This window comes from Leptomonas pyrrhocoris, assembly GCF_001293395.1.
Source record: "Leptomonas pyrrhocoris isolate H10 chromosome Unknown, whole genome shotgun sequence".
Lineage (NCBI taxonomy): Eukaryota > Euglenozoa > Kinetoplastea > Trypanosomatida > Trypanosomatidae > Leptomonas > Leptomonas pyrrhocoris.
In genome coordinates, this window is record NW_015438357.1 from 571560 (window position 1) to 599122 (window position 27563).

The 27563-nt window shown below is 58.9% G+C and overlaps 8 protein-coding genes across 9 annotated transcripts; all 8 read left to right on the plus strand.

Moving 5' to 3' along the window:
* Positions 1-285: 285 nt before the first annotated feature.
* On the plus strand, positions 286-2532 carry ABB37_00162 (hypothetical protein; the record flags this gene model as incomplete). The annotated part of the gene is made up of 1 exon (XM_015796254.1): positions 286-2532. The coding sequence occupies one exon, from the start codon at positions 286-288 to the stop codon at positions 2530-2532; it is 2247 nt and encodes a 748-aa protein (XP_015664262.1).
* Positions 2533-3174: 642 nt separating this feature from the next.
* On the plus strand, positions 3175-12257 carry ABB37_00163 (hypothetical protein; the record flags this gene model as incomplete). Of its 2 annotated transcripts, none has more annotated exons than XM_015796255.1 (1): positions 3175-12257. In XM_015796255.1, exon 1 carries the CDS (start codon positions 3432-3434, stop codon positions 12255-12257), a length of 8826 nt encoding a protein of 2941 aa, XP_015664263.1. In that variant the 5' UTR covers positions 3175-3431. The 2 variants fall into 2 exon arrangements, with proteins under 2 accessions (XP_015664263.1, XP_015664264.1); XM_015796256.1 differs by having other exon boundaries at positions 3180-12257.
* Positions 12258-12972: 715 nt separating this feature from the next.
* Positions 12973-14120, plus strand: ABB37_00164 (putative CCR4 associated factor; the record flags this gene model as incomplete). The annotated part of the gene is made up of 1 exon (XM_015796257.1): positions 12973-14120. Exon 1 carries the CDS (start codon positions 13116-13118, stop codon positions 14118-14120), a length of 1005 nt encoding a protein of 334 aa, XP_015664265.1. The 5' UTR covers positions 12973-13115.
* Positions 14121-15160: 1040 nt separating this feature from the next.
* Positions 15161-15569, plus strand: ABB37_00165 (putative mitochondrial hypothetical protein; the record flags this gene model as incomplete). Its single annotated transcript, XM_015796258.1, has 1 exon — positions 15161-15569. Exon 1 carries the CDS (start codon positions 15261-15263, stop codon positions 15567-15569), a length of 309 nt encoding a protein of 102 aa, XP_015664266.1. The 5' UTR covers positions 15161-15260.
* A 918-nt stretch (positions 15570-16487) lies between these two features.
* ABB37_00166 (hypothetical protein) lies at positions 16488-18434 on the plus strand (the record flags this gene model as incomplete). Its single annotated transcript, XM_015796259.1, has 1 exon — positions 16488-18434. The coding sequence occupies exon 1, from the start codon at positions 16500-16502 to the stop codon at positions 18432-18434; it is 1935 nt and encodes a 644-aa protein (XP_015664267.1). The 5' UTR covers positions 16488-16499.
* A 574-nt stretch (positions 18435-19008) lies between these two features.
* On the plus strand, positions 19009-19722 carry ABB37_00167 (g-amastin; the record flags this gene model as incomplete). Its single annotated transcript, XM_015796260.1, has 1 exon — positions 19009-19722. Exon 1 carries the CDS (start codon positions 19174-19176, stop codon positions 19720-19722), a length of 549 nt encoding a protein of 182 aa, XP_015664268.1. The 5' UTR covers positions 19009-19173.
* A 902-nt stretch (positions 19723-20624) lies between these two features.
* On the plus strand, positions 20625-23813 carry ABB37_00168 (hypothetical protein; the record flags this gene model as incomplete). The annotated part of the gene is made up of 1 exon (XM_015796261.1): positions 20625-23813. The coding sequence occupies exon 1, from the start codon at positions 20985-20987 to the stop codon at positions 23811-23813; it is 2829 nt and encodes a 942-aa protein (XP_015664269.1). The 5' UTR covers positions 20625-20984.
* A 487-nt stretch (positions 23814-24300) lies between these two features.
* ABB37_00169 (putative mitochondrial Phospholipase c-like protein) lies at positions 24301-26813 on the plus strand (the record flags this gene model as incomplete). Its single annotated transcript, XM_015796262.1, has 1 exon — positions 24301-26813. The coding sequence occupies exon 1, from the start codon at positions 24675-24677 to the stop codon at positions 26811-26813; it is 2139 nt and encodes a 712-aa protein (XP_015664270.1). The 5' UTR covers positions 24301-24674.
* Between the last annotated feature and the right edge of the window lie 750 nt (positions 26814-27563).

Genomic DNA, 27563 nt, shown 5'->3' on the forward strand with positions numbered 1-27563 from the left:
TCCCTTCCTTCTTCTGATTTTGTTCTTTACTTACTTTCGGAATGTTGAACCACAATCTCACTGGCATGGATAAATGAAATATATTTCTGCGATAGTTATCACGAGAGAAGTCACGTGTGTCTATGTATTTCCCTCAGGTTTTTCGCGGTACGCATATCTAGGCAACACACACACACATACACACTGTCACTCAGTCACACAACTCAGCCGTGAGAAGAAGATACGGGAGAGTAACTCTTTTTTTTTTCCAACCAAAGTAGTTGTTCTCCATTAGGGTTCACTGCAATGACCTCCATTGCGACACTTAGGGCCACCAACTGCTCGCGACTACTCTGCCTCGCCGAGCGAGTCGTGGCGGCATGTGGCACCAAGACCGCGTACATCTTTCAGTACAAGGGAGACCGCGTCGAAGAGGCGTCTTGCACGGCGCCGCGTGAGGCGGATGCCTTTGCGCCGTGGCTGCCGCCCGGCTCGCCCATCGCCGCGGCCCGTGCCGTCTACAGCGTCAGCAAAGATGGCGGTTCCGCTGTGCTCGTGCAGTCCACGGACGGCGCCGCGGCGGCCCCTCTCGAGATCGTCTCCGCCATTTCAGAGAAGGTGGAGGAGATGCGCATATTTTACCAGTCGATCTTGGTCCTGCAGACCGCCAGCAGCGTCTTGTTTTACTTCCTCGATCCCACGACCTCTGCGGCGACGCGAATGGGCGTCTGCCCGCTGCCGGCCTGGTCGGACAGCCGCGATGTTCGCATCGATGTGACCTCGTCCGAGTGCTGGGCGGCGGCCGCGGAGAAGACGGTGTGTGTGATGTGCCTCTCAGCGGTGCGGCTGTACGCTGCCGTGGTCGTATGCGCGTCTTCGTCGTCGGCCGTGGTGGTGCGTCGTACGGCGGATGCCGGAGTTCCGCTGCCCTCGTCGCCCGCCAAGGTGAAGGGTTGGACGGTGCGCTGGGGTCGCCAGGAGATGCTGCTGCTGTTGCAGCCCATATCCGGGCCGGAGGCGAAGAAGACGGCTGCGACGAAGGCGCTGGTGTCCTTTTCGCTGCAGCTGTCGGGCGGCAGCGCGTCCCACCACCTGCTGGAGTGCTGGGCGTCCGCCGACGCGCTCGCCACCTCCGTCAGCGGCGCCGCGGGCGTGGCGCTGGACTCTGCGACGGACATCTGCAGCGACGGCGACGGCACGCACGTGTGGCTGTGCGACACGGTCACCGGACCCACCGTCATTTTGCGTGAGGTGGCCACCCCGAGTCGAGAGGAGGTAGTTCTTGCAGGCACGAACGCCAACTCGCGGCTGACGGTGGCGCGAGGCGTCTCAGGGATGTTTGTGCTGGCAGGTCGCAGTTTGAACGTTGTGAGGGGCAACGGCAGCAGCGGCAGCACAAATGCGGCGGCTCCAAAGAAGAGTAGTAGTACGAACAACAAGGTGGAGGTGAATCCTTCAACGACCGGAACGACGATGGCAGCAGCGGGAGCGGTACCAGAGGAGGTGGAGGAGCCGTCGGAGGCCACGATGAGTGACTGGCTTGAGAAGCGGGCGGAAGCAATCAAAGCGACGCAACAGAAATCTATGGAAGAGCAGCCACTTCCGCAGCAGCAGACTGTTGTCGAAGCCGCCACTGCCCCTCCCTCGCAGCTGCTGCAGCAGCAACGACCCGCAAAGCAGCCCAAACCTGCGAAGATGACGACCACTTCTGTCCTCACCTCCAGCAGCAGCCACATCAAGGAGGAGCTCCAACAGTACGTCTTAGGCACATCGCCAAGCGTCTCCTTTGTGGTTCGTGACGCCGTGTACGTCCATGAGGCGGCAGAGGGCGGTGCGACGCTTTCGGCTCCACATCATGAAATTCTGACTGCTGTGGCAGAGAAGCTCGGCGTGACGGGCGACGCGTCGCACTACGCACTGGCCTCTCTGCGCTACGCCGCCGTTGCTCAGTCCCTTCACCCCTACACCGTCCTGGAGTTGTTGAATGTGCGGAAGTTTCATCCGCAGCCGGAGGAGGGTCTTCTGCTGGCCATGGCCACGCTGCTGGCGGAGAAGCCCACCTTGCAGCACGGCGGGCTGCAGCGGCTGCCGAATTTCGCCGCCGTCTCTGCCGCCTTCTTTCGCACGCCGGGCGGTGCCTTCACGACGGAGCTCGCGAAGAAGAGGTACACGGCGGACGTCTGTGCCGGTGCGATGGCGGCCCTCGCCAACGGCGGTCTCGGGGCGACGAGTTTGCTGTTCGCCGTGGCAGACAGGGCGGTGTCGGTGCTCTACGGCGGCCGTGCCGACGCCGACGCCCCCAATGCGTACTCGCCAGAGGAGCAGGCGTGCGAGGCCACCATCGCAGAGTCCATCAGCGGGATGCGCTCTTTTGTGGAGTGGTCGCTGACGTCGTCGTACTCGCTTGGCGTGATGTCGGCCCACGTGGGCAGCCCGCAGACCTTGACGAAGGAGGCGGCCTTGCGAGATGGCAAGGCGCACCCGATCGCCACGTCGCGTCAGGTGGAGATTCGACCACTGCAAGTTACGCGCCTGCCCAAGCGAACCCTGTGAGAGCGGAAGGAAAAGAATATTAATAAGAACACGGAAACTTGTGATTGCACTTTCAAATGCTGTGAAGGCGTCTGCTCGCGTGCGTGTTGGTGGTGCTATGTCGAGCGGGCGGTTTTCGCTTCTCCTTCCTCGCGTCCGTTTTAATCGACTAATCGACTACGAAAGAATAATCTCCCTTTTTGTTTAGATTGTTTTGTTTGTCTGACCATTCTAATACGCCGCAAAAGCAGATTAATGGCGTAAGATATAATAGTTAAAAGAGGACGTTGGTTTCCTCCTCTGTGAAGTCAGAGGGCTTTGAAGAACGCAGGAGCACTGGTGTGATCGGCGCCATTTGCCGCTCCCGGGATGTGTGGGACCCGAAAGCGCCTTTCTCCGACAAGCTGCATGAAGTTCTGATAGTTAGAGCTCACCGCAGGTCCGGCACATACGAAGATAATAGTGGCGCTTCTCTCCAACTCAGCGCGCACGAGAGTCTCTTCCTGCTCAAGATCCGTTGTCGAGCTTGACGCTTCATTGCGGTGCGTCCTTTCTTTTCCTTTTTTTTTCTGTATCTCTCTTCTCCTTTTCTCCACGTTTCTCTCTCCATAATTGGAACCGCGCACACGCGCACACATTTCTGTTGGCAACTGCCTGCCGATGAGCCCAGCCGTATCACGAATACAGCGCAGCATCGTTGTTTAGTGCGTACGTGGCCGCGTTGACGCCGGACTTGATCTGCCCTGTAGGAGTTCATTTCCTTCCACGGCTACGCCCATCCATACGCACACCCACACACACATATATATACGCATTTGCTCGCAGGTTCCTTCAACAGTTGATGTATAGAGACAGCACACGTAACCTGTTCCGTTCTTTTTTGTGTGTGTGTGTTTTACTGTCAGTCGAAATCTGTGCAGATGCCCTCGCAGCTAGCGCCAACGGCTCCGGCGCGCGCGAGCAAGACCTCTACTTCGAAGAAGCCAAACTTAGCAAAGCGAGCCACCACCACTGCCGCTGCGGCGACGGCGACGACAACGACAGCGCGTGCAAGTGCCGCTGGCCCCGATCTCTCCTCCTCCTCCGTATCTCCGCGTGTGGAAGTCACCCCTGCCCTCGCGGAGTTCATCAACTACGATGTGGATACGAGCTACGTCATGCCGATTGAGGTGCGCAACCGCAGCCAAGAAATTCTCACCTTTCGCTTTGTCGCACCAACGCGGCACGTCTCCATCTTCCGCCTGCTCAATCCAGCCTCCGTGCGGGTGGCGCCTGGACTGGCGCACGTCCTAGAGGTTGAGTTCAGCACCCACCAGGCGGCGGATTACGAGGACGTGTTGGCGGTGCTGAGCAGCGACGGTGGGCGGACCGAAGTGCCGCTGAGCGCCTGCCGGGTCCCGCAGCTGGAGTTTCCGTCGCTGATTGACTTTGGAAAGGTGGAGCAGCAACACGCGGCGCAGACCCGCGCCCTCACACTGGTCAACCGGGGCCGAAAGGATGCCCAGGTGCAATTTGTTATGGTGCCCGCCACTAACGAGACACAGAGCCCGCCGCGTGGCATCTCCGTTAGCAACGTCGCCGCCGTCGCCGTCGCGCAGAGCCGCACGACGGTGAACATTGAACTCAACGCCCTCCCTCCCGGCTCGTATACGTGGAAGGTCGCGGTCGAGGTGGACGGACGGCGTCTGCCGGCGATGCTAGAGGTGGTCGCCGAGGTGATGGACTGCCGCAGCCGCCTTATCGACACCCGCACCCACGAGGAGGTTGTCTCGCTTGAGTTTGCAGAGACGTACGCCGGCAACACAAAGGTGCACCAGTTGGAGGTGGTGAACGGCGGGTCGCAGGCGATCAGCTTCGCCATCCAGACTGCCCACACCCTCTCCGACGAAGGGGCCGCTCCGTTCCACTTTACGCCAAATGAGGGCCGGCTGCCACCGCAGGGGCGTCAGTTGGTGACGGCGAAGTTCTGTCCAGTGCTGCAGCCGCGACGCACGGGGTGGAGCACGGCCACAGCAGCGACGGCGATGGCGACCTCGCTCACCGCCGCCGCAACGGCTACCGCTGCCACCGCAGCAAGAGCCGGGGCGAAGACGTCCGAGGAGGCCGCCGAGAAGCGCCGCTACGAGGCCCTCTTCACGCTGCTTTTTGTCGAGACGGAGCAGACACAGAACTTCCGCCTCGTCGGGACGTCGTGCGAGACGCTTGTCCAGCTCTCCACCTCCTCCATCGACTTCGGGACGTGTTTAATGAAAGGCTCAAAGCAGTCCAGCCTTGTCATCACGAACGCGGTGGCCCATCTACCCATGCGCTTTGAGCTGCGCCCGCCTTCCCACTTCTCCGTGACGCCGGCACGCGGCGTGGTGGCGGCCGGCGGCACCGTCGATGTCAACGTTGAGTTCCACCCTCGTCGCCTCGGCCCCTATGAGGAGCCGCTGACGCTGAGGGCGAACGACACTGTGACCCGCACTGTCACCCTGCGCGGCACCTCCGTGCACCGAATCGCCAACGACGACGACGCAGCCAAGGCGACCTCCATCATCAACGCGACTGCCCGCACCGCACGGCACGAGCGTGCCCTGAACGAGGCCGCTGTGCCCGCCGCGGTGGACTTGGGCATGATCCCCGCAGAAGGCCTCACGCCACCATCCCTCCCGCTCGAGGTGCCGCCGAGTGTCCTGCACGCCGACGGCGCTGGGCCACGGGCGCGGCAGAGCAACCACGTTGCCCCGCCCGTGTTCGGGGCACGCTCTCTGGTGAAGCGGCGCTACCACCCCACCCCCGCCACCACCCACGAGCGCCACGACTGCAGGCGAGAGCTGACGCCGATGGAGGTGCTGAACGTCGTGCTGCCGCTGAAGGCGCTCGACTTTGGCCGCGTCACGGTGCACGCCGACGTCGTGGCGTCGCTTTTCATTTTCAATGGCACCGCCGCCTCCATCCTCGCGGCGGTGCCGACGGACGCCGACGGCCTCGTGACGGTCGACCCGCCCAGCCAGGTGGTCCCGGCGCAGCGCATGGCGCAGTTCGACGTGCACCTCTGCTCCCGCACCGTGCAGACCTTCCAGCAGGTGATGCGAGTGGCGGTGAACCAGCAGCACTTCATGCGCTTCAATATCCAGGCGGAGGTGGTCCCGGTGGAGGTGACGCTCTCGCAGAAGGAGGTGCACATGGCGCTGCTGGGCCAGGCCGAGGACCCGGTGTGCACGGCGCAGGTAACAATCGGCAACAGCGGGAACTGCGCTGCGAGCTATCGCTGGAATCTGCCGGCGACCTGCGAGTTTGACGTGGAGCCGCGCGCCGGTCTTTTAGATGCCGGGGAGCAGCGCAGCATCCTCCTCCGCTTCAGCCCCGCTGTCGGTACATCGCAGGCGGCGTGTGAGGCGCTGTTGGAGGTGGAAGGCGCAGTGGAGAACAAGGTGCTGTCGCTTGTCGGGACAGTGGCGGCGACAAAGTGTGTGTGGGGCCCGTCTCCGCAGATGACAGTGCAGGAGTCGGCCATCGGTGCCGCAGCGTTGAAGGAGGTGGCAGCGGTGGCGGGGGTGTTGTCGCTCGGCCGCATTGCAGCCGGTGTGTCGACGACCGGGACGCTGGTGTTGGTGAACAAGGGCAGGACAAACGCGTACTTTTCGGTGGGCAGTCTTCCGCCGTGGGTTACGGTGACCCCCGCGCAGGGCCGCGTCTGCACCGGCGAAGCGGAAGAGCTGACGGTGCGGGTGCGGCAGTCCGTCGCCGGCGCCGTGGCCCACACAGTGGAGTGCATGGTGGTGGGCATGCGCAAGCCCCTCACCGCCCACGTTGTGGCGACAGTGGTAGCCCCGCCGCTGATTGTCATGTCCGGAAACAAGGAACAGAGCGAGGTGCTGCTGCGCTTCGGCGAGGTCTACGTGGGCTGCCCGCAGTCCCGCTCGGTGGTACTGCGCAACACGATGGAAGTCGCGGCGGCGGTGAGCATCAATTTGGAAGCGTGCGGGCACTACACGCTGGACTCGCCGGTTATGGAATTGGACGAAAGCGAAGGCTTCACCGCGTCCGAATTAGGCGAGGCCGCGGACGCGGTGCGGCGCTCAATCGCGCAGTCGCGCTTGCAGTCGATGCGCTCCCTCTCCGTAGCTGAGGCTGCGACCTTGACTGCTGCCGCTCTCGTCACCGTCACACCCACTGCCGCGCCGCCCGGGCCGCGTGCGAACATCGTCGTCGTGCCGCCCAACACGGACTTCGCCCTTTGCCTTTCGTACAACCCGCTGAAGCCGTCCGAGACGGCGCGGTGTGCGGTGCGGTGGCACCAGATTGGCGCCGACGACCTGCACCCGTTGCCGCCTTTTATGCTGGAGGCCGCGGCGCAAAACCCACCGGTGGTGCTCAGCGCGTCATCGGTGACGTTCGCGCCGGTGGTGGTCGGTCAGCGACCGCCGCCGCGTATCTTTTACGTCCGCCGCGGCAAGGAGAGTGTCAGCGGTCATGCCGCTGCTGCTGCTGCTGCGGCGGTGCAGACGGGGAACAGGAGTTCCAGCAACCACAGCAGCAGCTCCGCTTCTACTCCAGGCGGTGGCGCCCCTTTGCACAAGCAGCCGCCGGTGCCGTGGCGTTTGCAGCGCAACGTCGATGACCACAACATGCTCGTGGAGCCCAGTCGTGGCGTGCTCAAACCCGGCGAAGACGAGCAGGCGGTGACGCTCACGTTTCTGCCCTCCACTGCAGGGACGCTGCAGGCGCTGCTGGAGCTGAAGGTGGGCGACGAGGCGGGGCACGACAACACTACGGTGGACGGCAGCGACGCGCCGTGCGGTGTCTGCGAAGTGACGGCGTCGGCCATCGACCCCCGCGTGCGCAGCAGCACGACCGCGCTCATGTTTCCCACCGTCCCGCTCGGCGTGGCCGTCCAGGCGACGGTGCTACTCTACAACGAGGGCTACGACTCCATTCGCGTCGACTACACCGGCACCTGTGCGCCACCGTTGGAAGTGTCGTTTCCACAGGGCCACGTCATGGGCCGTGCCCCGCGCGACGAGCTGCCTGTCACCTTCACCTTCTGTAGCCCAGTGCCCATCACCGTGCGCTCCTCGATTCGCCTCAGCACAGATGCCGGCGGATCTGTTGACATCGACATCTGCGGCAGCGCCGTCAACTCGATCGTGTCGACGGAGATGTTTGTCGCCTACGTGACGTCTACGCCCTCCATCACGGCGTCGGCGGACACGCCGTACACGTGGGTCGACAACAGCGATGCCACCTCCCTCGATAACAGCAACAGCGTAGGGGCAGCACGTATTCTGTGCGCGTTAGCGCCGGCGGAGCGCAGCACCAGTCGCGGCCGATCGGCGCACGACCTCGTCGACGTCGTGGAGAAGGAGGTGGACTGGGAGGGCGAGAAGGAGTGGCTGACGGCGTGGTGGAACGTGTACGTGTGCCGCACCCCGGTGGGCGACATCATTGAGGCGCTGCAGATTTCTCGAGGCGGTCTCATCGCGGATATGATTGGGCAACTTACAGGCAAGCGTCCGCGACGTACGGAGACTGATGTTGCGACTACTGCCACTTCCGCTGCTGCGGCCTTCACCACCGCCTCGGGCACCTCGGGGCGGCGCAAGAAGCAGCGTGCAAGTGGTGGTGGTGGTGCTGCTGAGCAGGTGCACAACCTCTCCAGCACCGCGGCGGATGTCGCACTATCGTCAGCGTCGCACGCCGTCCCTAAAGAGCTGCGGTCCCTCGATACCCTCGTGAGCTACCTGCGGAACTGCGGCGGGTGTCTGAGCGACATCGAACTTCCTTACCTCCTCCCACTGGACGCCTATTTGGAGTATATGACGGAGCACCACCGAGAAGTGATTGACCGCGAAGTGCAGCATCTGGAAGCAGCAGCCGCGGCAGGAATGGTGGAAGAGAGCGTGCTGGCGACCGTGTTCCAGCAGCGTGCTACGGCGTCGTGGCTGGTCATGATGCGGGAGTCCGTGCGTCTCTTCTACGTGTCACAAGTGCGCGGCACCGCCATCGTCGCACCTCCCGCGTTGATGGGTCGCTGGGCGTCTGCTCCGTTCCGCCGGACACTCGCTCGCAGCAACGTCTACAGTGAAGAGGAGTCGGTGCTGCTGCGCTGGGTGGAGGCGGCTACGGCAACGTTTGTGGAGACGGAGAGGTCGGACGTGCGCGACATGCTGCACGTGACGGCGCCCCCGCAGCAGCTGGAGGATCTGCGTGATGCGCGGCGACTCCTGGCGGTGGTGTTGGCCTACGTCCCCTTTTTAGCCTCGCAGGTCCGCGAAGGCTTATTGAACGTGATGGGCGCGGCGGGTGCTGCCGTTGCATCTGGTGGGATCACGGGTGCTGCTGGCACCGCAGGCGGCGGCGGTGGTGGCGACGCAGCCAGCGTCGCTGCGGGTGGCGGGGCTCACGAACCAACCGCCGTTGCCGTCGTGCTGATGCACGTGCTACACCTCCTGGGTGTCCCTGGGTTGCCGACACCCATGGCCTTTGTTTCGGCCACTCCGACGCGTCTCGTGCTGCTCCTCACCCACCTGTATCTGTACCTTCCGAAGTTTGCCGCTAGCACGCCGGTGTGCTTCTCCGGCCGTGCCCTTACCACCCTCACTGAGACGATCAGCGTCGACAACACGAGTGAGGAGCAGCGGCACTACCGCGTGCTGTTGCCAGACAACTCCCCCTTTCGGCCGGCGGCGGAGGAGCTGGTCGTCAGTCCGCGCAGCAGCGCCACGCTCACCTTCACCGTCGTACCACGCACGCAGCGGCCGCTGCAAGGGCAGTGCGCGCTGATTGACCGCTCCCCGCAGGCGTCCCCGGCGGAGCGGATGCCGTTTGTCTTCCTCCTGACGGCAGCCCCCACTGCGGAGCCGCTGCGCACCATCCAGGTGAGCACCCCCTTGTACGAGCCCCTGCAGTCGGAACTGCAGATCGAGAACCCCTTCCCGGTGAACTGCGTCGTTAGCCTCCGCGTGTCGCAGCGACGGCTGCCCGCTGCGGAGCGCGAGTCTGACGTGGCGAGGAGCCCCGCCATGCCGTGGCTGTACGAAGAGCAGGAATCCTACTGGCGGGCGGGGCACGACACGCCGTTTGTGGTCGCGTCGGACGTTTTGTCCCTGCGGCGTGGCGAGACGACGCGACTGCCATTTTCTTTCCTGCCGCTGTCCAGGGGCACCTACCGGCTGCTGCTGACGTTCCACGAGGAAAAGGAGGGTGAGTTTACGTACGCGGTGGAGGCGACGTGCGGGTGGCCAAAGCCCGTCGACGCCGGCGTGGAGCTGCGCGTCGAGCAAGGTGAGCAGTGCGCCTCCGTCCTTTCTGTGAAAAGCACGAACGCCGCTCTTGAGCGCTGCCTGAAGGTGTACGAAGACCGCGCCCACCGCACGCAGCGCACCGACCTCGGCCACCTCCTCAGCGGCGCCACCTACGCCGTGTACTTTGTGAACGACGAGATGGAAGGGCCAAACCCGTTCTTTTCCCCCGATATCAACTCCTACGAGTCGCCAACGAGCCCGGCCGCGACGGGGACGCTGCCCTTCACGTTCTGTCCGCAGAGTGTCGGCGTCTACCGCACCCTCGTTCTTCTCCTCTCTGCGGTGGAGGTGCGGCTGCTTCGGCTCGTCGGCGAATGCGTGCCGAAGGGTGACTGCCGTGAGCTGCAGTTTGTCTGCCCGGCACGTCAGTCCATCGCGCAGCAAATCACGCTGACGAACCACACCGCCAACGACTGGTTCTTCACCGCGACCCTGGAGGGCTCCTCGCACTTTAGCGGGCCGCACGACGTTCGCGTCCCCAGCGGACGGTCAAAGGACTACACCATCAAGTACTCCCCCACCTGGATCACCACGGAGAGTGACGTGGCTTCCCTCCTGTTGCTGAACAGCACCACCGGGCAGAAGCACGCGTACACGCTGCAGGGCAAAGCGGAGCCGCCGCTGTCGGAGGGGATCGTCAACGTTGACTGCCGCGCGCGCGAGCACGAGGTGGTGGAGTTGATGGTGCCGAACATCGTCAGCCAGGATGCAACCTACTTTGTGAAGATGGACCTTGCCTACTGCGAAGGGGAGTCGCCGACGCTCGTCATCCCGCGCGCGTCGGCGCGGCGCTACACGATCCAGGTGAAGCCCACCGTCGGCGGCGACTACACCGGCCGTGTCAGCTTCACTTCTCCCCACGGCCGCTACGTGTGGTACGCGGTGCAGCTGCACGTCGATCCGCCGGAGAAGGAGGGCACCGTGGAGCTGAAGACGGATGTGCGGACGTCGATGGTGGCGGAGGTGACGGTGACGAACCCGCTCGACACGCCGCTCTTCTTCAAGGTGCAGCGCTACGGCGCTGGTCTCTACGGCGCGAACACCTTTCAGCTCGGGCCGAAGGCGGCCTCGACCTACGGCGTTCTGTTTGTGCCGACGCAGGTCGGTGAGTCGACGGGCCGCCTCTCCCTCGTCAGCGACGTTGTCGGTGAGTTCTGGTATGAGCTGCGTATGAAGGTGACGGAGGCGGCGCCGGAGCCTCTGCCTTTTGCGACGACTCCGCTCGGTTTGAGGCAAATCATGCAGGTGCACCTGCCAAACCGCACGAACGCCAGCTGCATCTTGACGGTCGAATCCACCAATCCCTCTGCCTTCAACACCGCCACGCCGGCACGGGTGGTGCTGGCCGCCAACGCGGAGACCGTCGTGGATCTCGTGTACGTGCCCAACACGGTGGGTGTCGAGCAGAAGGCCACCGTGACACTGCGCCACCCGGAGTTGGGCTGCTGGCGGTACGCCTGCACCGGCACGGGCGCCCCGCCGCTGCCCGCCGAGCCGCTCACGTGCAACAGCACCGTCGGCGCCACCGCGCTCGTCACCCTTCCCTTTGTGAACGTCCTCTCCAAGGACACCGCGCTCGAGGTGCGGCTGAAGAACGCGTCGCCGGCCTTCTCGCTGCGCACGGTGCCGCCTGGTCCGGTAGCGGCGGGGGCGGCAGCGCCTATCACCGTCGCCTTTGCCCCGACACTCGTGAAGCGCGACGATGCAACGGTCGAGGTGCGGCCGCTGGTGGGCGCGACGGACCGGGCGTACAACGCGGTCTGGGTCTACCCGATCCGAGGCTTCTGCGAGTACCGCCAGTCGTCGCCCCCGCTGCGGCTGCGCTGTGCGGCTCGGACGCAGTGGGAGGACAAGGTGTACCTCCACGCACCCGGGCTGACGCCGGAGCTGGCCGATGGCGTCACACCGGCGTTTGAGGTGGACGCGAACCAGAGCTACCGTGACACCGCCGCGACGAGTGTGTCGTGCGTGTTGACGACGCCCAGCCCCTACCCGGACGGCTTTGAGGTACAGCTGAGGTTTTTCCCGCTGCGGCCCTTCATTGGGTCGGGTTGGATCGTTCTTCAAGGCGTGGACGGTGGGGTGTGGCGGTACCGCGTGCAGTTTGAAGCCACCACTGCCGCGCCAGACGACACGATTGTGCTGCACGGCGAGTACAAGGAGACCACCGCCGCCACCTTTGACCTGCACAACGTGTTTCCCTACCGCTCCCCGTTCTTTGCCTACTTTACCGCGGAGAGTTCGAAGGATCTGAGCGTGACGCCGACGCACGGGGTGCTGCTGCCTTTTGTTCCCGGGCAGCGAGGCGCGGCGACGGCGACGAGTATGCAGCTGACGGTGAAGCCCTCCTCACGTATTCCGCAGGTGGAAGGCACGCTTGTGATAGACACAGATGATATGCAGTGGATTTTTCGTGTAGTGGGCAAGTTTGGCCACCAATCTCGCGCGACGAACTAGGCCGTCGCGTTTCGTGTTGGGGTGTATTTCTTTTCTGTTGTGGTGTTTCGCTACCGTGTAAATGTATATTCTGTCTCGTGCGCTGGACACTGTGGTGACGTCATTCGACGACACTGACGGTGTGTCATTTAGGTTGTTGCAACAGTTGCCCCTTAGTCTTGGTTTCTTCTCTTGTTGTTGTAGTTGTTGAGATTCCCGAGGATGTACACTAACGTACTCGTTCTTCCATGTTCACTTTATTAATATTATTTATAAGGGCATTGCGATGTTGAATACACACACACTAATCAAAGACTCGCTTTTTTTTTTTCATTCTCTTCTGGCTTGACTCTATTTCGATGTTACAATAGCGTATACAAACACCCGAAAGGAGTAACTGCAAAGTCTTCTCTTTTGTCACTCCGCTAAAACAAAAGGAGTTTATGGTGTGCGTTTCCCATTGCACGTGTCGGGTGAGGGATGCACCTGCATGGGGCGTGATGACGGCGACGTACGTGCCGCTTGTAAGCGTCTCGAGTCTTCTCACGTTTGCCCAAAGTTGTGTTCATCCGCTTCGCAAGTGACGGTGTATGTTTCCCCTTTTCTTTTTTTCTTGGAATTCCAAAAGGAACGGCAACCGCCGCGGTCTTTTAATCGCGCTTCGCCAACTCATTTACTTTTCTCCTCCTCTTCTCTTCGTCCTTCACGTGCATTGGAGCAAAACAAAAAACAAAATAGTAATAAAGAACTTTACAAGTTTGCATGTAAAGCCTTTTTTTTCTTTTCTTCCGAAGAGATCATTAATCATTAGCTTGTGTGTGTGCGTGTGTGTGTGCGTGTGTGCGAATACTACTGATTAAAAAGGAAGAAGAACTAGCAATGGCGTCTCGATTCTCCCCGCAGCCGTACACGATGACCGCCAACGCGCCGGCGTGGAACCCGGAGAGTAGGCTGCCGTCCCTTAGCAAGTCTCCGATGATCCGCGATGTGTGGGCGGACAACCTGGAGGAGGAGTTTGTGATGATTCGCTCGCTCCTCAAGGATTACCCCTTTGTCTCGATGGACACGGAGTTCCCTGGCGTGGTGGCGAAGCCGGTCGGCAGCTTCAAGACGACGCACGAGTTCTATTATCAGACGCTGCGCTGCAACGTCAACTTGCTCAAGATTATCCAATTAGGTATCACTCTCCTCAACGAGCGGGGCGAGGTGCCGGAGCATTGTTCGACCTGGCAGTTTAACTTCCGCTTCAGCCTCAACGAGGACGTGTACGCGCAGGACAGCATCGAGCTGCTGCGCTACGGCGGCATCAACTTCGACTACTTCAACGACTACGGCATTGAGGTGACGCACTTTGCGGAGCTGCTCATCTCCAGCGGCCTGGTGCTGAACCCAAATGTACGCTGGTTGGCCTTCCACGCCGGCTACGACTTTGGCTACCTGACGAAGGTAGTGTGCAACAAAGACCTGCCGGAGAAAGAAGAGGAGTTCCTGCAGACCTTCCACGCCCTGTTCCCTAGCATGTTTGACTTGAAGTACCTCCTTCGCTTCACGGATGTGTCGCACTCGTTTGGACTAGACTTCTTAGCGGAGAGTCTGAAGCTGCGGCGCTTCGGCACGGCGCACCAGGCTGGCAGCGATTCCCTGTTGACCGGCCACTGCTACTTCAAGCTGTTGCGAGACAGCTTCAACAGTGCCGCCCCGGTGGATAAGAACGGTGTGTTGTACGGTCTGAGCGAGGATGCGGCCTCGTCGGCCACACCGAGCAGCGCGCAGGCGGTGACGCAGGTGAATAGCGGCTCGCATGGCTTCTCCAGCCCCATGGGCTACACGGGCGGCAATCCGACGTTTCCAACGGCGCCGATTCCCTCGAACGTGCGGCGTTAAGTTTAATGGGGGCTGTTTACATGGTGCGTTAATTGGTTTCTTCTCTCTTTGTTTTTCTCTTCCCTCCTTCTTCTCCTGCATTGGAAAGCAATTCAGGCCACGTACACAGCGGTGGACAACACGTCGTTCATTTGATTTGTGTATGCGTATTCGGTGACAACGGTGTGAAGAGGTCGCACCGCAATGGGTGTCTGTGAATGCCACGCAACTTCGTTTATTATTATTATTATTATTATTATTATTACTGTTATATGATTTTTCAGTTGGATCACCAACTCTACACCGGCGGTCAAATGCGATGGTGGACACGCACCACCTGCACTGTTTTCTTGTTGTTGGTATCTCTTCTTTGCATATGTGTGTGTGCGTGTGTTGGTGTGTGTGCTTTGCTTTCGGTTCAGCAGATGGTGACGCTCACAGATGAGGTGTGACGCTTTCCCGCCGGCGGGCGTGCACGCGGGGCGCAATTTCGTATTTTGATAAATGCTAATATATCTGAAAAAATCGTATATTTTGTAATGAAGGTTGTTTTGTTGTTGTTTTTCAGTTCGTTTTGCGTGGTTAAGAATGATCTATATTTTACTTGATTATTACTGTGTTTTTTTTCTTGTTCTCAGACCTAACATAGAATACTAATCAGCAAAGGTAGATCGTGACGAAGTAAATCAAAATAAAAAGAGGGTCTTCTCCTCGAGAATATGCGGTGCTGCTCCCTTAGAAAGACAGATTCCTTCACGCGCGTAATCGGAGACTGGCATATCTTCCCTATGTCTCCATATTTATTGTTTCCAGTAGCTTTGCCAATGCTGCAAATGTATGTATAGCTTTGGCGCCGAGCTTTGCATGCTAAAGAAAAATATTGTTTGTAAGGGTGATCGTCACCTGTTTGCCTCAAATCCTCCTTTTCTATCTTTTCTTCTTCTTCTTTTTTCTCGAATTGAATCTTTCTTGTTTTTTGCATGGTCGCTTCTGCGAACTCACTTGCGTTGTCGCCGTCGTCTCCACCACGGCACCGTAACACGTCCTTTCCTTTCCCGCACAGTCCACACGTTTGTGCGCTTCTCCGCAACACCCCTTCCTTTTTGGTGGTTTTGTTTTCCTTGTTGCAGCGGATACGAATACCGTCGTCGCCACACCAAAATGTCCTCGGAACGAGCCCCTGCTGTGGCGGAGGAGACCAGCGATTTCTGGTCGAACCCGGTGGATCACTTCCGGCCCAACCTGAAGTTCCTCACCGTGTACTGGGATCGTCACTCCATGGTGGAGAGGCTGCTCCACATGAAGGAGAACTGGCTGAAGCCGTGGTACCTGCCGTGGTGGACGCCCATGTACCAGATCATGACGTGGTGGCCACAGCGCAACCGCAACTTGATGCTCGTGGAGAACAACCTCAATTACCGCCCCTACCGCTTCCGCCGCAATGATGAAGACCGCAATAACCCGTACTAAGCGGATAGCAAAGGTCACGAAAAGGAAGGGAAAGATAGAAGAGAGTGGTTCACGTACGCTTTTTTCCCTTTCGCCGGAGAGGCGACAGTGCTCCTTTTTTTCCTTTTTGTTGCTCCACGATTACGAAGACACGTGGTTTCCTCGTGGTGTGTGTGTTTCCCATCGCCACGTGTGTAGCATTTGCGTGAGCGTAAGAGGGAAAGAACTGGTAGCTTCGACTCGAAGAAGGAAGGAAACAGCGAACGGGTACATCCATCTCCGTATCGATTTTTTTCTTTCCTCCACCGTATGTGTGTGTGTGTGTGTGTGTGTTTGTGGGTCGCGTGTTGTTTAGTAGGTAAGGAGGGCTTGCTTTGTCACAATCGCTCGTAAGACGGATGTACTATGATTTTTATTCAGAGGTTTTCTACACACGCTCTAGTGTCAAGGCTTGTTCTTTATAGGTAGTCAATAAAGGAAAAACAAATACTGATCAACAGCAACAACGAATAATAAACTAGCGTCTTTGTTAAACCTACGCGCCTCTGAAGGATTCTTTTCCCCGTAGCTTCCTTTACTGTTTATTCAGCGAGCGTGCTGTTGTTTCTCACGACATGCTACATCGATGGAGCTTTCCCCACGGAGGGAGGGGGCGACACCATCGGTGTACGCGAAGGCCTATCATTTTGTTTTGTGTCAAGAGTAGTGAAGACACAAAACAAAATGATCTTACTGATGTGCAGTCGCCAAGATAACGCGCAAGTACGCGGCAAAGGCATATGTCCTCTTTTTGGAGATGAAGTCAGTTTTTTTTATTTTTCTTCTTCCTGCACCAAAGCCTACTTCCAGCTCAACTGTTTGCTGCTCTGTCTTGTTCTCTTATTAGCTGAATCCTCATCACCTCTACGGCGCACATGCGTTTACTTATTTGCGCGCCGCAGTACCGACTTCATGACGCAGCTTGACACCTTTCAACCCAGCGACGATGCGCTGTTGGATGCCCTTCTCGACCAACTCACCATCGACTCAGATGCAGATCTCTCCGTCGTACTGACACGCATAGATGCGCTGCACACGGCGCACACCACCAGGGCTAAGGTGGAGCAGCGACAAACGGAGCAGCAGCGACAGCGTTCCGCCGACTTGCAAGAGAAATGGGCGGATGTGATTTCTCGTATGCCGCCTGATATCAGTGCCGTGGACGCACTGACCTCCGAATGCACGCAGTACTTTCAAGACCTCCTCAACGCCGCCGATCACGCGAGGACGCGCAACGGGTGGCGCGCTTCGGGTGCAGTCGCGCCGGCCGCGCACGTACCCGGGCTTGCGACACGCACCCTCCTTCCCCTACTGCTACATCTTTCACAGGTGTCTTCAACGCCAGAGAAGGGGGAAAGCGACCCCAGCGCAGAGACAACGCGATTATTGCGCCGTGCGTACCTCCACCTGCTCCCTAGCGCACTCCGTGCAGCTGCGCCACCAGCTTCACCAGCAGTGACAGCCTTCGACCTCCCTTCGCCGACGTTGAAGGAGACAAACGCGGTGGCGTGGTACGGCCGATACGCCAGCGACCCCGTCACGGAACAACTGCTGTCTCCTTATATGAGTGTCACCGTCGCACCGCTTGAGAGGGAGCTGCGCTATCACTTTTGCGCTGGCCGTGAGACCGCCGCGCTCCACGAACCGCAGCACTTCTTTGCGTTTCTGTCGGACTGCGTGGAGCGTCAGCGGAGCATCCACAAGGACTCGTGGGTGGACGTATCCTCCCTTCCACAAGCACCGTCATCGTCTTCACCAACCCCCACCTTCGTGCAGACCTCGCTCGCCTCTCTCCTGCACCTCCTCGACCATCTTGGTCAGCTCGCCTTCAGCGCAGCAGCCGTGGTGGCTTTTCAGAGCTGCTACGGCTGGCAGCCGCACTCGCCGCTGTGGCGCAGCAAGGACTACGTGGTCGTCACTATCAACGCAATTTTAGACTTTGTCGCGCGCGCAGAAGGCCGTCTCTGCCGAGAGGCGACAGAGCTGCTTCTCGAGCATCTTTTAACGGAGGAGGTGGTGCTGTCTTACGCACGCGCCGGAGAAGAGATGGCAAACGCAGCGTTGGAGAACGGCGCTGCCCGGCTATGGAGGCGGTCCTTCTTGGCCCTCAACGCCCCCTGCACGCCCTCTTCCTTATACACGTGCAGCCTTCACATGGTGCGCGCTCTCGAGGCGTTCCTGCGTCGTTTGCTGAACACCCTTTTCGTGGTGGAGTCCACCTACGCCGCGCTGCTGTGGCGCAAGACGGTGGAACCGGTCCTCTCGCACTTTCTGGAAGTGGTGGAAGCGCATGCGGTGGCGGCGTTGGATTCTGCCGAGGTCGAGGATCGTCGTGAGGGACATAGCTCGTGGAGCACGGTCTTGCAGCTGCAGTGGTGCGTGTCCAGTGTGCAGGTGGTGGCGACGGCGGCGGAGGACTGGCTGGGCATGCTGCGCGAGAGCGTCACCTCCACCTCCTCTGCCGCCGGTGCAGCGACGTCCGTCAACGACCGAGAGGGCAAAAGCAGCCGAAATGGAAGCGTCCTTGCGACGTCGGATGCTCTCGATGGACTCGCACTTTTCCGCGACAAGCTGGCAAGACGCGCCGCAGAGCAGGCAAAGGCACTGACGCGCCAACTCTGCACACACAAGTCCGCTGACTCGGCCCAAGCAGCGTCGCTGCTGCATTCGTTAGATGTGTTTCTGCAGCAACTGGAGACGCTGCCGGAAGGATCGTCGCGGTATGTGATGCAGGCCGTCATACAAGATGTTATGCACGACTTCCTTCCGCAAGAGCAGCAGGCCGGGCTAGCAGCGTTTACAAGTCGGAGTGGACTGCCGTGCGTTACTCGCCTGCTCGCCGCGTGAAGACTATATCAGCGTGTCCTTCTGTTGTTGTTGTTGTTTTGGCATGTTGCTCTTCACGTGAATTGGCGTGAGCGGACACGTTTGCGTGGCCGCTTTCCGGGCGATCATGCGCAACCCTCACGAGTGCGCACACACTCGTGTTTCTTTTTTTGCTCTTTTTTTTGTCGACGCGTTAGTTCCCCCTACTCGCATCACCGCTTCTGCCTTCAAGTTCGACAAGTGTTCAAAACAGCGTGCAATGAGGCGGTAGAGACACGAATGGCCACGGGTCTACCCGCAGAACGCGAGATCCGCACGTTATCGCAGGTAGTGGGGCACAAAAGAACGAAAATCGGACCCACGTCTTTTCGTGGTGCAGCACATCGAAGACGCCAAAGCGCTTATTATTATTATTCGCGCTAGACGGAGTGCTTTAGCCTGTAATGTGCACTCCGGTATGAAGTAAAAAAAAAATGAAAAACATACATCGTTCTGCCAGAACACGCCTCCTGTTCGACTTTCTTTTGGGTTTTCACGCTTTCCTTTTTTCTCTTATTCGTAATAAACTCGTTCATGTGCCTGTGCTCTCGGCAACAGATATCGCACCGGAGCTTTTGAAGGCAAAGAGGGGAAATCGCCGTTAGTGATCGCAACGTTTTCCTTTGATTTCGCTCACGGCATAGCACCTGCTTCAACAACACTTATACGTGCATTACCACGAAAAGAAAAAGAACAGCGTGTTTCGCTCTCATTTCAAGCCATGATGTATCAACGTATGGGGGACAAGCTCGAGTCCTCTCGATGTTTTCGTCATCTCCCACTCGCGCTGGCCATCACTCACTTCCTGATCGTCCTCTTCGTGGTAGTCGCGACACCAGTAGATGTCTTCAAGGCTCGCAAAAACGCTCGTGCCAGCGGATGCGCGTCGATGTTTGGATGGAAGGAGTGTGGTGCACATCGCGTTTCGTCCGCGTTCAAGTGCGGCATTAAATCGAACATGGGCGGTGCAGCCGCCTTCGCGATTATATCGATCTTTGTCACGGTTGCCGCATTTATTCTTCTGCTGCTAAGCACGCTGAACGCTTTCAAACGACCATTGGTGGTGCTCATCTTGGACGGCGTGGCGTGCTTGACGATGCTCATCTCATGGGCTTGCGTGGCCGGCGCGTACAACCAGGGCACCTGCCTCTCGTTGCCCTATGGTAGCGTAAGCTACAGCTACAGCTACGCCGGTTCGTTTGGGCTGATGGTGACGGCGTGGGTGTTTGAGGTGCTGGCCATTGTGGGCATGCTCTTCGTGCCGATGTAACGCCGAAGTGACGAGAGCGCGGGCGTACGAGAGAGCGAGAGAGCGAGAGAGGCAGCGGTAGAATGCCAAAAAAAAAGAGTGATAGGGGTACCTCTTTCAAAACTAGACTTTTATGTGATGGTAGATGATAGCGCCGCTGCACCCGTAAATTCGTTGTTTTCTCTTATCTATTTTTTCTTTTCCTTTCACAAGTAGGTGTTTCTCACTTTGCTGCCATCAACACTGCGTCATTGTCGCCATCACATCAGCTGTATTCGTTAGTTCGCTGTTTTGGTGTTTTTGTTTGTTTGTTTCTTCGTTGCGTTTGGCTTTTCGACCGCGTCGTTTGCTTTTCAGTCCTTTTTTCCCCTCCACTTTTCATCACCTCAACATACACGTCTTCATTGTCTTCATTGTTATATATATCCGTACTTCTTCCTTCTCCATTGACTGTTTTCATGACTAGGTTATTCTTCACCGACCATAAGTGGAGGCGCGGTGACCAGCAGCGAGGCAACGGCCGAGTACCTTCTACTGAAGGTAACAAGAAAGAACCGTGGTTGAAGTAGCGAACGACGCTGCACGGAGCACCTGCAGTGGCGGTTTTCTTCCGCTTGTATCGCACCAAGGAAGGGGCAGCGTCAAGTACTATTCTGCATCCAAAAAGAACCGGCATAAAGAGAAGCGCATGAAAGCATCGTGGGAGTGCGGCAAAGTTGTGAAAGCTAAATTAGTCCGTCTAGCAGTGCTGACGCCCTGCATCGTATCGATACCGATGTTAATGGCTTCAGTAGGCTTATGTGTGTGCGTGTGTGTATTCATGTACAAGACGACGATTTATCCTCTTGCGTTCGTGGTGTCCAGCTACCTCTTCTTCTTCTCTTTTCACGCCTTGCATCTTTTCCTCTTTTTCTCCCCATCTCAGCGAACCGCAACGAAAGAAGCGGAGGTGCCCTCCCTCCTCTCTTCCATCACTGACGTCCACTTCACAAGGAAAAGTCCACTGACGCTTCGTCGCCATTTTTTTCTTATTATTATTGAGGAGCGTGGCGCTTTCGACTTGCTTCATTGTTCTTTGTTTTTCTCTTTCTTGTTGGGCTGAAAGAAACGTTTTCTTTCATTTCGCACGTTCTCCGTTGAAGCGCCAAGCCGCTCTATCGGTCACTTCCATTACAGTAGACTTTCACAGTTTCTTCTGCTTGTTTTTGCGTGTGTGGAGAAGCACGGTGGCCCATGTCTGCATCTTAGACCTCGTAGAGGTAGAGCGCGCACACCGCAGCGATATGTGGATACGCTCCCCTCTCACACGTAGCACCCCTCCCCGCCACTTCTTTCTTCGTCTTCGACAGCAACGTGTCCCATCGTCGTCAAAGCTCCCTCCGTCTCTTCCTTCGAGTTCGGATGACACCGCTGATCGTTTTCTCCTTACGCGTGAACTGGTTGATGATGTGCACGTGACCGTCAGCCCGAGCGCGCGACGTGGCAGCGACGGTGCTGCGGTGCTGTGGCTGCCCTTTCAAAGCCTCACGCTGACCTACGCCGCGCACCCTGCTCTGCGATCCCTCGCGGCGTCTCACACTTTAATACTCGAGTCTCTCGCGAAGACGCCGGACGTGCTTCAGCAGCTCACCGTGTGGAACCCGTGTGGCGGCAGCATGGCCGCGACACGTCTGCGCTGTGTGACGGCCGCCTTCGCGATGGTGGAGCCCTATCGGCGGAGTGTGTCTCGCATGCTGGCCTTGCCGCCGCAGCAACGTCGCCTCGTAGACGAAATACGTCTCGTTCAGCTCCTCTTCTTTCCGTCTCCCAATGCGAGCTTGTTGGTCTCGAGAGAGCTGGAGCGCATGCGTGATGGCTGTACGGGTGATGTTTTGTGGACTCTGTTGTCGGTCCCGTGCTCGCCGGAAGTGCTGCGCGTGGTGCTCGTCGCGGCGCTGCGTTCGTGCCCTGCAGGACTTACCCCACAAGTTTTTCAAAGGGCCGTGCACGCCCTGCTGAATAACGATAACTTCTTCTGCGAGCGCACCTTCGACGACTTGCATCGCCTGCTTGTGTCGGTTGTGCTGCCGGCGGTGGGGGTGGGTAGGAGCGACAGCGGCGTCAATGCCGCCGGGGCAGGACCGGCCCTCGACGTCCTCGCCGTGCGCTGGACGCCGTTGATGAAGAAGTGGGCGCGCGTCTACACGAAAAGTGTGAAGGGGTTCCTGCTCTACGACTGCCTCTGCGCTCTTATGCGCGCCGCGCCGTCGGCGGAGACGAAGCTGCCGTCATCTTTTTATGTCCAGCTGCTCGGTGCGCTGCTCGACGCAAGCGTGGCGGGCGGGGCGGATAAGGCGAGGGAGGGCTGGGCGAAGATGACGAGGGTCGCCGCTGATGCTCTTCGCCTCTTTGGGCGCAACGCCGCGGACTTGCGTGCCATTTGGGTCCTCCTGCTCAAGGCCGCCCTCACCCTCCCACCACGGCACGAGGACTATCAGCGCCTGCTAGAGGCGTACCACCTGTGTGGGCGGTGCGGTCACACCGTGCCACTGGACCGGCAGGGGTTTCTACAAGTGACGCGGCTCGTCTCCGGGGCGATCGGCGCAGGGCCCCCCGCCCACGCCGTGCATCAGTTTTGTACGTTTCTGTACGAACAAGACAACGTCAACTTTCTCTGGCTGCTCGACGGGATCGGCACCACCCTGACGGACCTCTGGGAGATGCACGGCGCAACGGCCACCGGTGCCGCGCAAGAACTTCTCACTGCGTTGGAGAAGCTGCTCCGCGATCGACGCGTGACGGGGGTCGACATTCACGCAAACCCTGTCGTGGCCCGCGCCCTCCACCGCTTCAAACTTGGCGGCCCGATTCTGTTTTGGTGGGCGTGCGGATGTGGCGAGGAACTGCCGTGCAGTTCGAAGCGGTGTACCGCCTGCCTGCGCTCGTCTGGGGTGTCGTGGAAGTGCGCGGCGTGCGGGCAGGAGCACAAAGTGCCGTGCGGCGTGCAATCCTGTTCGTGCGGGCAGCCCAATCCGCGTCTGGCGGCGGCCACCCGCGCCGGCCACTCCCTCTGCGGTGCATGCGGCGATGTGAAGGACACGCGTGGTGTTTGTGTGCGGTGCGCGGTGCAGCGAGGCGCCCAGTCGCGCACGATGGAGTGTCCGCACTGCCACAAGACTTACGCGCCGAACGCGCTGCACTGCCCACACTGCTACGCAGCCAACCCCATCAAGCCCCCGCTTTACCTCTGGCACTGTGAGGCCTGCGACGACTTCAACTACTCCATCTGGTCCTCCTGTCGCACCTGCAAGGTCCCACGCAGAGGCGGCGCTTTTTTTATGCCGTTTGTGCCGTGGGCGTGCGGGTGCGGTGCGCTGAACCACGCTGGTCGGCTCACCTGTGGCGGCTGCGGGACGGGTGTCCGACACGGCGGCTTCACCTGCGCCGGCTGCCACGCCCACGTCTCCTCGAAGTCGCTTCGTCGAGTCGTACTCACCGTAGACAGCAAAGCAATCGCGGTGCATCTCTGTCCGCACTGCCAGACCCCGCACCCCCGCTCCGACCTTCTGCTGTACTCCCCCCTGCTTCCTCGGCACTGCATGTTCTGTGCCAAGACGATCCACCCGACCAGCGTCTCGCCACGTGGCGCCTTTCATCACTGCGGCGCGGTGCAAGGCGTGAATGAGAATTACGTCTTTCGGTGTCTGCACTGCGCCGCAGCAGGGCATCCGCAGCAAGGGGAGCTGCAGACCGGCTTTCACTGCCGCCACTGTCTGTTTCCCCGCCCTGAGGTGGAGGCGCTGATGGTGGCCGCGGAAGCTGACGCCGCCCCTGTCACCGCTGTCTGGCGGTGCTTGCACGAGAGCGAGGACGGTGCGCTGTGTGGACAGTGGAACTACGGCTGGAGTGCGCACTGTGTGACCTGTGGGACAGGGCGGCCCGACTCGTCCTTTGAGTGCCGGGCCAAAGCGCGGCTGTGGCGGTGCGGCACCTGCGGACACGCCAACCGCCCCATCGACGTTTTGTTTTGCCCCCACTGCAAAAGCGGTCTGCAGCCCGTGCAGCCGTGTGTGACCTGTGGGATGCCGCACCTCTCTTACTCGTGTCGTGTCAACATGCAGCAGTGCGAGTAACTCGCGACGCTTCTTTTGTTAGTATTGCGGCGAGAAAGAATACAACGGTGCATTGCATTTCTCTTCTTTCTGTTGTGGGTCGAGTGACTCTCTGTCGTCACTGCGGTGTGTATTTCTAGCGCTTTGTCACACATTTTGGTTTCCGCACAACTGATAACGTTAGTCAGCAAGTATTACGGCAGAGCAGCGGCACGAACGAAGAAAAAAAGTGTTTTGAATTCGGTCGCTGATGGTGGAAAGGCGAAGGCGCTTTTGGCCTTATCTTTTTCCTTTGAAGTCACTTCAATGCGGCCTTTTGTGGTCCCGCTGCGGCAGGCTACGTTCTTGGAGAATGGCTGCCCTCTTCGGTTTTCCAATCAAGTAAGCACATGCACGCGTTTCTGCCTGGGTGATGAAGAAGAGCGGCGCACATACTTCCACCATGTACCCTTACTGTTCCTTTTCGTTTCTCTCTCTCTCACTGTAATGAATCACGCACTCTGCGAAAAGAAACATTTTTTGGAAAGCGTCGAGCTCTCGTGTTCTAGTCGACACAGCATCAAACGTTCTCCTTCGTCAGCAGCACTATTTTGTTGTTGTTCTTCTACCCATCGCGCCGCAGCTCACCATACTTAGCACTGCATCGTGATTGTCTTTGCTTGTTTTCTTTGTCTTTTTTTTGTTGTGGCATTCGTTTCCAGCGTGCGTGTGTGTGTGTGTGTGTGTCACTCCTTCGTTCGAGTATTTTTTCTTCTTTGCCTATACATTTACTTTGCAGCTGTTTTGTTTTGTTTTGTTTTGTGTGTGTTCAAGACGGACGGCGCTGACATCTTTCACGCTGTACTTTTCCTTTTCCGCCTTCACACTGCATCTCTAGCATCAATGGGCGGATGTCCCTCGACTCCCCACGCCTTTGGCAAGCGCTCGGCCAAGTACGTGCCGGCCTGCACGGCGCTCACGGAGAATTACTTCGCCACGGCCAGCCCGAGCGAGAATGAGGCGGCGTGCTTCTTCGCGTCGCTGCGGATGGCGCTTCGCGGCATGATGCACTGCAGCAAGGAGGAAGCGAACGAGTTCTTGATTGGCTCGTGCGACCGCAGCGTCAGCACGAGCGCCTTTCTCGACGGCTTTCTGTCGAAGAAGAACACCGCGAACGTCGCCCCGGACCCGACGGCGGCGAAGATCATGCAGGTTTGGATGACGTACGACAAGGACAACAGCGGTGACCTGAACTACCGAGAGATGAAGAAGCTCGTGGTCGGGCTGAACTTTGCCGAGGAGCTCGCGGAGGAGATTTTAAAACCGTTTCGCCTGAATCGCAGCCGCACCATCACCTTCGCGCAGTTCGAGAAGGTCTACGCGGATACGATGAGCTTCAAGGAGCTCGGCTACGTCTTTCAGGACCTCGCGAAAGGAAAAGAGACGATCACGCGCGACGCCTTCGACGACTTCGTTCGCGAGGTGCAGGGCGAGTCGTGGGACGATGACACGATCAACGAGAAGCTCACCATGTTGGGCTGCGTGAACACGACGGACATCACGGAGAAGGACTTTGTTCGCTACTTAATGAGCGACTTCTTTGACGCGGCCATCGATGAGGAGAAGCTGGAGACTGTGTACCAGGACATGGACCAGGACATCTGCTGTTACTTCATCAACTCCTCGCACAACACCTACCTCACCGGCGATCAGCTGGCGAGCGCGTCGTCCACGCAGATGTACAAGAAGGCGCTCCTGGACGGCTGCAGGTGCGTGGAGTTGGACTGCTGGAACGGCCCACGCGGGGAGCCGATCGTCTACCACGGCTACACGCGTACGTCGCGCATTCTCTTTGCCGACTGCATCCAGGTCATCAAGGAGTACGCTTTCACCACCTCGCCCTACCCCCTCATCCTGTCGCTCGAGGTGCACACGTCGCTGGAGCAGCAGGACCGGATGGCGGAGATCATGGAGGAGAAGCTCGGCGACCTCCTCTTTAAGCCGACGTGGGGCCCGGGCGAGAAGCCCGCCTTCACCTTTTCGCCGAACAACTTAAAGCACAAGATACTGGCCAAGACGAAGCGGGTGGAGAGCGCGGTTGGGGAGGTCGGCGTGGACAAGGACGACGACGACGACAGCGAGACGGACGCGGCGTCGCTGCAAAACAACGCCGCCTACGCCCAGATGAAGAAGGACAGCAAGGCGGAGCCGAAGGAGACGAAGGTGTCGGCGAGGCTGTCGGCCCTCGTGTCCATTGAGTCGACCGGCTACAAGGGGGTGAAGGACCTGTCCTACCTGGCGAAGAAGCAGCCTTACCACTGCTCCTCCTACTCCGAGAAGAAGGCGAAGACGGTGGCCGACGAAGACGCCAGCGCGCTGGTGCGGATCAACGACACCTACCTCAGCCGCATCTTCCCAGCCGGCTCGCGCTTCGACAGCAGCAATTACGACCCCCAGCCGCACTGGAACACCGGCTGCCAGATCGTGGCGCTCAACTGGCAGTCGAACAAGACGTTCAGCTGGCGGCTCAATCGCGGCTTCTTTATGGACAACGGCCGCTGCGGCTACCTGCTGAAGCCGGACTACCTGCGCCCTCGGACGTGTGCCGCCCCCAAGCTCGAGAAGCCGTGCTCCGTCTTCGTGGAGGTCATCTCCGGCTTCTCGCTGCCGAAGCCGCCGAAGGGCAGCAAGTCCGACATCGCGGACCCCTACGTCTCGATGTTCCTCGAGGGCCCGAACGTGGACAAGAAGCCGATCAACACGCACACGATCCACAACAACGGCTTCCACCCGGTGTGGCGCGGCACGGGAAAAACGGAAGGCGCGTGGACGGTGTACAAGTTGGCCATGACGACGTTGGTGATGCAGATTTACGACCGCGACAAGTACAGCTCCAACCAGCTCTTGGCGGAGGCGATTATCCCACTGCGTGTGCTGAACAAAGGCTACCGCAAGGTGCCGCTGCACGACCCCGCGGGCTACTTCATGGCGGGTAGTTGCCTGGTGTGCAAGATCAGCTACGCAAAATCGGAAGAGGATTAAGGTAGACCTGCCTCATGCGTGCGTACGTGTAACGGTTTTTCATCTGTGCAGTGCGAGTATGTGTCTAGTAAATACAACGCGCCAAGCTCACCTTATAGTTTTATATCGAGTTTCACACACACACATAAATCCTTCTTCATGTTTTTAGTTTTACTCTGTGTACAACACGTATCAGTAGTTTGGCGCAGAGGGTAGAGCGACGCCGTACACGGCGCATCTTGTCTCCATTTTGCTTTCTTGGCAGTTCCTGTAAGTATATATTCCTCTGATGAGATGTGAACGTTTTGAAGAGGAACTAGGAGGGTTTTCTTTGTATCATTTTTGTGTGTGTTCGTCTTGTGCTACTGTGCTGACCAGGAATTCTCCTGACAAGAGACACGTGTACCAGTTGATTTTCTATGTTTTTGGCCGTTACAAGTACTGGGGTATTTGAGTCTTCATCAAAAAGCCGTACGAAACGCTTAAAGCGGTGGTAAGCGTTGCAACCGTCTCTGGCTTGGCTCTTGTGTGCAGCCCTCAAAAACTGGCCGTTCGAAACGTTCACTTCATCTTTTGTTATTCTTTTCGTCTCTTTGGAATTGTCATCCATGTATATCACTTGTGATAGAACCAAAAGGAAACTAACAAAAAAGATGACGATACCCCCGAATGCCAAACCCGATGGCTGCGTGGCCTTTCCCGTTCCCGCGGCGTGGCCCTTCGCGGTTTCCCTGGCCCCCCTCGCTGCCGCCGCGCCCAGCAGCCGGCAGG